This window comes from Littorina saxatilis, linkage group LG3, assembly GCF_037325665.1.
Source record: "Littorina saxatilis isolate snail1 linkage group LG3, US_GU_Lsax_2.0, whole genome shotgun sequence".
Classification (NCBI taxonomy): Eukaryota; Metazoa; Mollusca; class Gastropoda; order Littorinimorpha; family Littorinidae; genus Littorina; species Littorina saxatilis.
Genome location: NC_090247.1, coordinates 31,739,839 through 31,750,961, shown reverse-complemented (window position 1 = coordinate 31,750,961; position 11,123 = coordinate 31,739,839). Strand labels below are relative to the sequence as shown.

The 11,123-nt window shown below is 39.0% G+C and overlaps 1 protein-coding gene across 6 annotated transcripts in view; it reads left to right on the top strand.

The window, feature by feature from the left end:
- Nucleotides 1-10,160, top strand: part of LOC138962148 (cyclin-dependent kinase 8-like) — a 30,940-nt gene extending 20,780 nt beyond the window's left edge. For 4 of the 6 annotated variants that reach the window (XM_070333871.1, XM_070333870.1, XM_070333868.1 and 1 more), the window contains one exon: nt 3,971-10,160. In XM_070333871.1, coding sequence (XP_070189972.1) covers nt 3,971-4,078 — 108 coding nt within the window. In that variant the 3' untranslated portion in view covers nt 4,079-10,160. Of the gene's footprint in view, nt 1-443; nt 480-3,970 lie in introns of all 6 variants that reach the window. The other 2 variants (XM_070333866.1, XM_070333865.1) reach the window with 1 other exon arrangement.
- The last annotated feature ends 963 nt before the right edge of the window (nt 10,161-11,123 follow it).

The window sequence follows — 11,123 nt, the reverse complement described above, 5'->3', positions numbered from 1 at the left end:
TTGATTTTAATTTTGCATAAATTTCTATGGCTCATTCAAAGCATATGTACGAACGAGTAATGAATCACAATGTGTAATTCTGTTATTATTTTATCCAAAGAAATGGATTGGAAAATATTGCGATGACATTAAAAAAAAAGAAAGAAACAGATTTAGAAAGATTACAGATGTGTCTGCTACTGCTAGTTGAATAAAAAGGCTAAAATGTCATTCCTTTTCTGCATATTACATATGCTTTGTCCATTTTATATTTGATATCTTTCTTTCTTTCTATGTATATATTTACAACCCATCTATGTATTTCTATTAGCGCTATATAGCCTGGCTCTGTTTTGTGAGTTTTGCTGCCTGATTTTTGAATGTCTTAACAGTATTTGGTTGATAGACTAGCAAGCTTGTCTCTTCTGACTGTGCCTGTTCTGTTTTGTTTCTGATGGTTTCAGGTGCATTACAGATCTACCAATTCAAATTCTTTATGGGTACTTCTCTCTCTTATCTTCCTCTGTTTTTTCCTCCTTCTGTCTTTTTCTCTGTGGATGTGTGACGTTCTCGTTTTGCCGGGATTTGTGTTGGGTTCTTTTTGTGTGTGTGGTTTTGTTGTGTCTTAACTGTGTCCCTCTGTACTACCTGTCTGTTTCTCTACATGTCTCTATGTCTGTCTCTGTCTGTATGTCTGTCTCTCTCTCTCTCTCTCTCTTTTTGTTAGTCTTTCTCTTTACACGTGTGGGCTTGTTCCTGTTTCTATTGGAACTCTCTCTCTCTCTCTCTCTCTCTCTCTCTCTCTCTCTCTCTCTCTCTCTCTCTCTCTCTCTCTCTCTCTCTCTCTCTCTCTCTCTCTCTCTCTCTCTCTCTCTCTCTCTCTTGTGTGATTTTTGTGTGTAATCTGGTTTAACTGGGTGCTTCAAGTACATTTTATTCAATGTCAGCTCAGAAGCAACTGCCATTGTAACCACACAATCTCATCGGCAGAGACTCTGATGTAGATCGTGTCATCTTGAATCTGGGCTGACTTGTCTTTCTCAATGCTCTTTTTTGTGTTGGTTGATGTTTTCGGTCTTTGATTCATGCGAGTTAGTTTTGATAAATCGCCCTAAACTCATTTACTAAATGTTGAGTCAAGCTATCCAGGGCAAAAGGTGGCAAGGGGATGAACTGAAATAATGATTTTGAATCAGATTTTATTTACAGCTGTTTTGAAATGACTAGCAAAAGTTAACGAATGATTCCTCTTTCCCTCTGCCCCCTATTACCCCAAATCCCTCCCCCCCCCCCCCCCCCCCCCCCTCAGCCACCACCACTTTCACCTCTTCTCAAAGCTCTTGGTACAATGGTTTGATTACATGTATAACTTGTTTTTTTACTAACTTTTCAAGTGTAATTTGTTTATGATCCAGTTTAACACCTGCACTTTTCTTTCACATCCTGAAAGTGCCATTAACAGAATTGATTGATTGTCTTGTCGATTTGTTAGATATGATACTAATATTACTCACGTTGTCTCTGTTGCAACTCAACACATGCACTTCTCTTTCACATTCTAAACGTAATAGCATTGTCAGATGATTTGACAGTAATTTGTTTCATTTCTAACAGTGATTGAGTTAATACTGACATTAGTCTCCTTCAATTTATCTGTGCAGTTAGTCAATTAATGATGTGCTTGATATATAACATGCCAAAGTCTTGAAATATGCTGATAGTGGTCGTTTGTAATGCTCCAATGATCTTACAGCAGTATTAGTATGGTTATTAAGTCACTAGTTTGTGTGCGTGTGATTTGTTTTTCTTATGTTTAATGTATCGGATATAACAAAATTAGGCTACAAACTTTGTTCCTACACTCCCAAAAGAGTGAAATGTTCACAGATAGTATAATCTATTGCATAAGAAATAAGTCTGCCTTTTTCCTTTTCTTTAAAAAGCAAATTGTACCTTATAATTACCTTCCTTCTCCAGCATCCCTAGTTAATCTTATTCATTTAATTACATATGTATTACTTCCGTTTGCCTTGCCCCACCCTAAGTTTTAACCAACTTTTCCCTACCCCTGTGCAATTGTGTTCAGACACAAAAATGCGTTCTGGTGTTTGATCAGGGCATAGTCAATAGTACAGTGTTTTGTAATTTCCCTGTATTTTAACAAGAGTTTCCTTTGTGTAATGGTTGTAGTTTTGTTTTTTTCAACAGAAAATTTTTAAACTTGAGTTCTGATATTTTTTTGGTGACTTGATCTGTTCAAAACAAAAAGGGAATTTTTTTCCTCTGGTTTTGAATTTGGATCATAGAAAAAAAACACCTGCTCTTGACTTTTTTTCAAAAACAATGATCTTTACTGTTTTATAAATCTGTAATAACAAATGCACCAGCACTCCTGCCATTTACTTAACACCAGCACGGTTTCCTCCTTGATTTATTTTTATTTTATAGAAATATATATTTGGTCAGTGTCTGATCTGAACTGTAGTGTAACAGATCATTATCTTGATCAATGCTCTTTTTCATGATTCCCACCATTATTCGTTTGTCCTCAACATTTAGTTTAGCTTGCATGGTAGCATTATTTGTAACGCAGAATCTAATTGTATAACTATGGAAGCAATCTGAGGTATTATTCCTTTAATTGAAAAGAAATATTCGACTTAATGGTAAATCAGTGGTGCCATGTTACAGACTTTGTACATGTATAATTTATATGTTGACCTTGGTGTGAAGCTGTTAAGCTAGTTATTTACGCTGTCCGTCTTTAACTGACTGCCCCCTAACCCCCCTTCTCTCTCTCTCTCTCTCTCTCTCTCTCTCTCTCTCTCTCTCTCTCTCTCTCTCTCTCTCTCTCTCTCTCTCTCTCTCTCTCTCTCTCTCTCTCTTGACTCTCTCTCTCGCTCTCTCTGCCCCAACCTCTCTACTCTCTGCACCAACCTCTCTCTCGATTACTCTGTTTGTTATTACATGTACGTGTACTTTGATTTTTTACATTTTCTTTTTGTGTGTGTATTTTGGCATTTGTATTTAAGAATAAGAATAAGAATACTTTATTATCTCATAGAGAAATTGATAAACAATGAAAGCACTCTCCACTTGGTAGAGGTCTGTATCTTTTCCTAGCATTAAATATTAACGTACAGATGAATTTGTATCTAACCTCAAGCCCCGTTCTGTCTTGTTTATCCAATGTCTGGATGTTTTCACCTAAATCAACATCTATTGTCTAAATAAATTCTTTCAAATGTCTCAGACTAAATTGCAATTCAGCCAATGTAAAAACAACTTTTTTCTCCCAGATTTATTGAAGCTAAATGGAGCCCCATTTGTTCAACTTTGTAAAGTGAAGCGCTCCATCTGCTGTCTTCTGATTTTTAGTTAAGAGTTCATGGACTTTTGTCAGATCCAACTTTTCATGACATAGTAATTTGTATAAAAAGGTTAAGTGAAAAAAACACATGTGAAAAGGGGGTGGTCGTAAACAGGGGGGTCGCTAAGGGGGAGTACTACTGTAGTGCAAAAGTGTCACTTTAGCTAAATTGATTGGAATTACATGTACAAGCACTATGGGTCGACAAACTAGTTCCCTGCTATTACAAAATTATACAAATACAAAAGTGAATAGCGGTAGGTTACAGAGTCTTCCCAGCTCAAATTTTTTCAATGATTGTCTGAATGAAATTTGAAAACGTTTGAAAAAGTAATCCCACAGAAAGGTGTGTTTTTCACAACGTAGTTCTTACAACTGAATCAAAAGTTTTACGAAAGTCAATAAAAGCAACATACAACTTCTTGTGTGTCAATAACTGCTTATTTTTTCCCCCGCGTATCTCCTTATTAATTGCTTTTGTTTTCTTGCTTTGTTCTTGTTTTTAAAATGCTGCACACAAAAAAATGTTTCCAGTAGTTCCTGGAAGATCTGTATGTGTGTTGGATGGTTTCCATGTCTGAGTGTGAGCTTTCTAATATGTTTGTGATTGGTCTGTTTCAGCACGTGCACAACATGCAATCCAACACACAGCAGCAGCAGAACATGCAGTTCTCCACTTCCTCCACCTCCCACACGTCAACCTCCACCTTCGGCCAGAGAAACTTCTGATTGGACCACCAGAGATAAGCAGAGGCAGATTTGGATTCTGATTGGATTAGCCAGGCTCGAGGATTTCTGATTGGAAGCTTGAAGGCTCTTACTAACAGACTTTTGCATTGAAGGGGGAAAGCTGTCCCACTTCTTGTTGTTTTGTCAAAGGCTACTGAGCGTGCAGACTTCTGATTCCATGTGAAAATCTGTTCAACTTCTAATTCTAAATTCAAAGGCTGGTTCATTTCTAATTTGACAGGCAAATGTTTGCGCATTTCTGATTGGATGGGCAAAGGCTGGTGCACTTTAATTGGTTGGACAAAGGCTTGCAGACGTCTGATTTGATTGGCAAAGGCTGGCGCACTTTGATTGGTTGGACAAAGGCTTGCAGACTTCTGACTGGATGGGCAAAGGATTGCAGACTTCTGATTGGAGAGGCAAAAACATTTCCACTTTTAATGGACAAAGGCTTGTACACTTATGATTGGATGGGCACAGACTGCTGAATATATCTATTTAGATGGGCAAAGGCTGCTTGAATTCTGATTGTATGTGACAGAGCCAGGGAATTCACAAACTGGATCTTTCAGTTTCACAGACAGGGACTGTGTAAGTTACTGTAACTTCATCATTGGAGCAAGTATTGGGGAAGGTTTTGGCCATGAAAGCAAGGACTCGACTACTTGTGATTGAACTAGCTTTGACATCCAGTATAGTTTTGTATAATTGCACTTTTAACCAGGACAGCTCATTCTTGGGTTAGACTGAGAAAAAAAGTAGAACTTCTCAATCAATGGGCAAGGAACAGCTGAATGGGTTTTTTGGATGGGCAGGAAGGAGGACTTTTCATTTTATGAGCAAGGATAGTTCAGCTTTTGAGTACACATGGCCATGCTGTGCACTGTGAAAGATGTCAGTAGACAGTGTTGTACCCTGACGCAGAGGACAATAGGTCAGTTGGACCTGGCTTCAAAACATATATATCGGTCAAATTGTCATGGCCACAAAACTTAGTTGTGTTGGAAGACATCCTACGTGTTAAAGCCATTAGACATTCAACCAGCCTGGGTTCTGAACAATGCACAAGATCAAGAAAGTCTGCATAAAATACTGAAGACCGAGGCACGGGAACAACACTGAGTAGAGTAATTGCCCCCTTCACTGTGTAGGCACCTTGCAAAGCCGGATTTCACGTTGAAGAAACTTTGCAGTGGAACTGGTACAGAAGTATGCTACCCTCTTCTGCTGCTGTACACCGTGGAATGTTTCAGTGGAACATGCCCCCTTCACTTTGTAAGCACCTTACAAACCCTAAAGCCCGTCCTTAAATGAGCCTGAAGTCGACTTCGCAAAGTCTTTTTACCGAAAACTCAGTGCTGAAGCTCCGTGCGGCCAGCTTACCGAAGTATACTTCGCGTAGTTGACCTCGCCCAGTTAAGGACAGGCTTTACATCTGATCCCATGTTCAAGGGATTTTGTACTGGCACTGGTAGAGGAGCCGTGTGCTCCCCTCCTCTGCTCCCAACCAGCAAGCTGCCCAGTCTCCTTTTGACTGGGACTGAGCATTTTAAATTTTGATCGGCACTATTGTAATACTGTATTCTACAGCGTCCGCCTCCGACAAGCATGATTTGCTGATTCTGTATTATCTGTGGAGTTGATGCTTGGTTCATGATTTGAGCAAGGACTGGAACAATTAATGTGTTGTGTGTGTGTGTGTGTGTGTGTGTGTGTGCGTGCTCTTGTGTGGGCGCTTGTGTGTGTCTGTGTGTGTGCGTGATCTCGTGTGGGTGCTTGTGTGTGTGTGTGTGTGTGCGCTTGTCTGTGTGAGCTCACAGATGTTACTACACACAGGCTGGAAAGCTTTCATCAGGTCCAGAGAAAAAAACACTTCCCCATCCAATTTGTGTTGTTTGCCATACCAATTAACATCTCGAAGAGTTGCAATGCTGTTTATCGTATCTGAAAATGACGGGCGCTGTGGCGGGGTGGTAAGACGTCGGCCTCTTAATCGGAAGGTCGAGGGTTCGAATCCCGGCCGCAGCCGCCTGGTGGGTTAAGTGTGGAGATTTTTCCGATCTCCCAGGTCAACTTATGTGCAGACCTGCTAGTGGCTTATCCCCCTTCGTGTGTACACGCAAGCACAAGACCAAGTGCGCACGGAAAAGATCCTGTAATCCATGTCAGAGTTCAGTGGGTTATAGAAACACGAAAATACCCAGCATGCTTCCTCCGAAAGCGGCGTATGGCTGCCTTAATGGCGGAGTAAAAACGGTCATACACGTAAAATTCCACTCGTGCAAAAACAAGAGTGTACGTGGGAGTTTCAGCCCACGAACGCAGAAGAAGAAGTATCTGAAAATGATCTGTTTCTTGTGGGTTTTTTCCCCTATGGCTGATCTAGCATTTATTCAGCTGTTACCTTTTTTATTTTTTTTATTTTGTGTGTGTGTGTGGCTTGGAGCAAACCTTCTTCATAGGTCTTTTCTTTTCTCAGTCAAATGTTATTCAGCTGTTACCTGATTATTGTTCTTTCTTGACTCAAAACCTAGGGTGTCATGTGTACACGTGTAAACAATTCAGTGAGCACTTTGTATTTTGGTGTGTTTGAATGTTATGAATGTACTCATGTAAATGTTATGTTAACCCTGTAAGATTACTGTGTGTGTGGCAGACTGTACTTGCTAAGGCTTTGGTGGAGATGTGGAGAGAGCCAGAGAGTGTTTTTGTGGGTGAATGTGTGTGTGTGTGCTGTATTTGCATCCATGCGGAAAAAAGACAAATTTGCAGAAGCCATCTATGAAACGCTAGTGTCACGAAGGGAGGGGGGTGCACAGCATTAAACATTTTTTCATTCTCTTGTGTTTGTTTGTCATCACATTTTGAATAAGGAAAGTGCAGTGAAACTTTTTTTTTTTAAACCTCTACTCAAAGATGCCCTGTATATTAAAACATCTTTTTTTTTCATCTGTAAATTTAGCTTTTTTAATTAAGATTCCATCTCTTTAAAGATCTACGTTTTCATATTTTTGGGAAAGTGTTATTCTTAAAAGAGAGGTACACTAATAGCACTGTGTCCTCTTTGTCAGCTAATGAGCCACCACAAACCACCCATCCACCCTTGTTTCTGTTGTCCTTTATTGATTTTTTTGTCTGTCTGGCCTTATACTGGGGTTTTTTTGGTACTGTTCAGCTAATGAGGTTTGGTGTTCCAAAGGTTGTATGGGCAATAAAACATGAACCCTTGGACTGGTGGCATTTCAGAAGACGCCTCCTTAAAAGGAATGGAAAGAAGTACACTGTTACCTCCACACCCCCCCATTGCAGACTCCCTCCCTTTAAGACGCCCTGTTTTCTTAGATATATGTAGTCCTTGCCCTTGTAAATTAACACTTATTTTAAAGCTATTCCCTTTTTAAGATCTGATGATGTCGGATTTTTGGAGGTCTTAAAAACGAGGTTCCTTTGTATAGAGTCGGTGTTGAGTTCTTCAAGGCTGATAAGAAAAATGGTTTCATCTTTGTGTAGTTTTTTTTTCCTGTCTTCTTCCTTTTTTTCCCCCTTGAGAAGGTGTGGACCTGATTCCTCGACAAAAGGTCAGCAGTGAGTTATATGATACGGGTTGATTGTAAAAAATAAAGTAAAATAAAATGGAAGAGTTCAAATAGTAGGACAGGGTGTGGTGAGTTTGCAGGGACAAGCAGGCGTTTCTTTGCTTTAACCTGCATGAATGTCTAGAATACTGCATGTCTGATATTATTTCTGTACTTGTCTGGGTATTCACAGGTTTTGTTTGTCTGGTTTGTAGGTCTTGCTTGTCTGGCACTTCTTGGATGTTGCATGACTGGCATTTTTGCTTGTCTGTGAAATTTGAATTGATTTGTTCGTCTGGTTGCAAGATTTTTTGTCAGGCTCTTCATAGTTTTTTGTTTGTTTATTATCTTTTTACATTTAGTCAAGTTTTGACTAAATGTTTTAACATAGAGGGGGAATCGAGGCGAGGGTCGTGGTGTATGTGTGTGTCTGTCTGTCTGTCTGTCTGTCTGTCTGTGCGTGTGTGTGTGTAGAGCGATTCAGACCAAACTACTGGACCGATCTTTATGCAATTTGACATGAGAGTTCCTGGGAATGATATCCCCGGACGTTTTTTACTTTTTTTTCGATAAATACCTTTGATGACGTCATATCCGGCTTTTTGTAAAAGTTGAGGCGGCACTGTCACATCCTCATTTTTTAATCAAATTTAATTGATTGAAATTTTGGCCAAGCAATCTTCGACGAAGGCCGGACTTTGGTATTGCATTTCAGCTTGGTGGCTTAAACATTAATTAATGACTTTAGTCATTAAAAATCCGAAAATTGTAAAAAAAAAAAAAAAATTTAAAACGATCCAAATTTACGTTCATCTTATTCTTCATCATTTTCTGATTCCAAAAACATATAAATATGTTATATTCGGATTAAAAACAAGCTCTGAAAATTAAAAAATATAAAAATTATTATTAAAATAAATTTTCCGAAATCGATTTAAAAACAATTTCATCTTATTCCTTGTGGGTTCCTGATTCCAAAAACATATAGATGTGATATGTTTGGATTAAAAACATGCTCAGAAAGTTAAAAAGAATAGAGATAAAGAAAAGCGTGCTATCCTTCTCAGCGCAACTACTACCTCGCTCTTCTTGTCAATTTCACTGCCTTTGCATCGAGCGGTGGACTGACAATGCTACGAGTATACGCTCTTGCTGTAAAAATGCAGTGAGTTCAGTTTCATTCTGTTAGTTCGACAGCTTGACTAAATGTTGTAATTTCGCCTTGCGCGGCTTGTTTTATGTTTTGTCTGGCTTTTGAGATCACTTTTTCCAGTGTTTGTTCAAGTAAGCACATCGATGCTCTCTCCCCTTTTTTTTTTTTTAAAGACATAATTTGATTATGATACGTAGCTGTTGACCAGTTGATAATCAGGTAGCGCTGAGTGAAAACGTTGGGTAGTGTGTGTGTGTGTGAGAGAGAGAGGGGGGAGAAAAAATGTGTGTGTGTGTGTGAGAGAGAGAGAGAGAATGAGTGTTCGTAGGCTTACACTAGGGGTTTTAGTTCATACAGGACCCCTTAGTATTATTATGTTGTACCTGTGTATATATAATTTCTACGAAAACAGTGTATGTGCAGAAAAAAGGTGAATAGAAAGCAAGCAATTTGTAGCAGCTGGGATGCTTTGTTCTGAAAATCATGCCATCCTGTTGAATTTACACTAATAATGTTGTTTTTTGGGGCTGTTTTCTTTGGGGGGGGACAATTTTTAATATTTGACAATGTTTTTTCGTGATTAACCCTTAGGCTGGTTGTCGTGACATATGTCGCGCTACTTTACGTATACTGTCACCTGGTTGTCACGACATATGTCGCGCTACTGGCTCAGTCTGTTTGGTCAGTTCCGATTACCTCCCATGGATGCGAAAACATATATGACAGTTTTTCATTATTTTTCTCTCTTTTAATTCACCAGTGGCTATGTAACATGTGTTATAGAATTGCACCAGTGTAAGGGTTAAAAATTGTTGTCAGAGAGTGTTGATGACGAGCTGATGAAAGAGCTATAGCTATCTATGAAAGTGTAGAATTTGGAAAATGGAGTGAGTTTTGTGTTGATGTACATGTATTGTCAAGAGTTGGGAGTGTAAGTGTATCAATGCACTTTTAGGTTTGGGTTTCTTAGGTTTATTTCTGGTCTCATTTCTACCTTCCTACTCTGATAGTTTCTGCTTGGGAAAGTGAATTTAAACCTTTTGATGACTTCAACGAAATGTCAATAGTTCCCTCATTAGTGTCTGTATGTGTGTGTGTGTGTGTTACATTTTGAGATAATTTTGTGTTATTGAGGTGAACATAATTTGTACAGTTGTTTATTTGTCATCATGCATGTAGATATTTTTGCATTCGGTTTGTTCCTTGTGTTTTATTCTGATCATATTTTGAAATGAATACTCACAAGTACTTGCCGGATGGCTTCTTTGTGCATGTGCGTGAGAGCAAAACATCATTGTCAAGAAATGTTTACCTGAATTGTCAAAAACATGTCAAATAAAATTAATGCAATGTGTCACTGAGTTATGCTTGGGGATTGTTCTTTTATAATTAGGAAATAGAATTTAGTGTTAGTGGCTGCATGTTTCTATTTATTCCCCACCAATCCCACTTGACACTTTAAAGCACAGCTGTTGTCTACACATATATCATGTTGGTGCGAAGGTGTATGGACACATGTCTGGGTGTCTGAAGGTCCCCCCCCCCCCCCCCTCCCCGCGGGTTAGGGGGAAGAATTTACCCGATGCTCCCCAGCATGTCGTAAGAGGCGACTAACGGATTCTGTTTCTCTTTTTACCCTTGTTAAGTGTTTCTTGTATAGAATATAGTCAATTTTTGTAAAGATTTTAGTCAAGCAGTATGTAAGAAATGTTAAGTCCTTTGTACTGGAAACTTGCATTCTCCCAGTAAGGTCATATATTGTACTACGTTGCAAGCCCCTGGAGCAAATTTTTGATTAGTGCTTTTGTGAACAAGAAACAATTGACAAGTGGCTCTATCCCATCTCCCCCCTTCCCCCGTCGCGATATAACCTTCGTGGTTGAAAACTACGTTAAACACCAAATAAAGAAAGAAAGTGTCTGAAGGTATGTGTCTGTGTGTGTTTGGGAACACAGGGGTGGATCAGTGTGCAATGGAACTCCGCTTTTAAAACCTCCGAAAATATGAGAAAATCAAGTCATAGAGATTACTACATTGCTGTGTCATACACGAGTTTCTTTTTTAAATATTGAACTGCGAGCTCTTCACTATTTGAAAAAGCAACGAGTGTAAATCTGGTATGACACAGCAAACTATATATGTAGTATTCTGTTTATCTTGCATACTGTACTTCCGTGTATTTTACTCAAAACGTCCAAATTGAAGACGCTTCTTTTGGAACCTCATCTATTCCAAAGCCTCCTGCAATCTTTGACATCGAAGCAAAGACACGTCACTCTAAAAAGTGTAGCGTGACATGAAAGTTCCAAAACTTCTA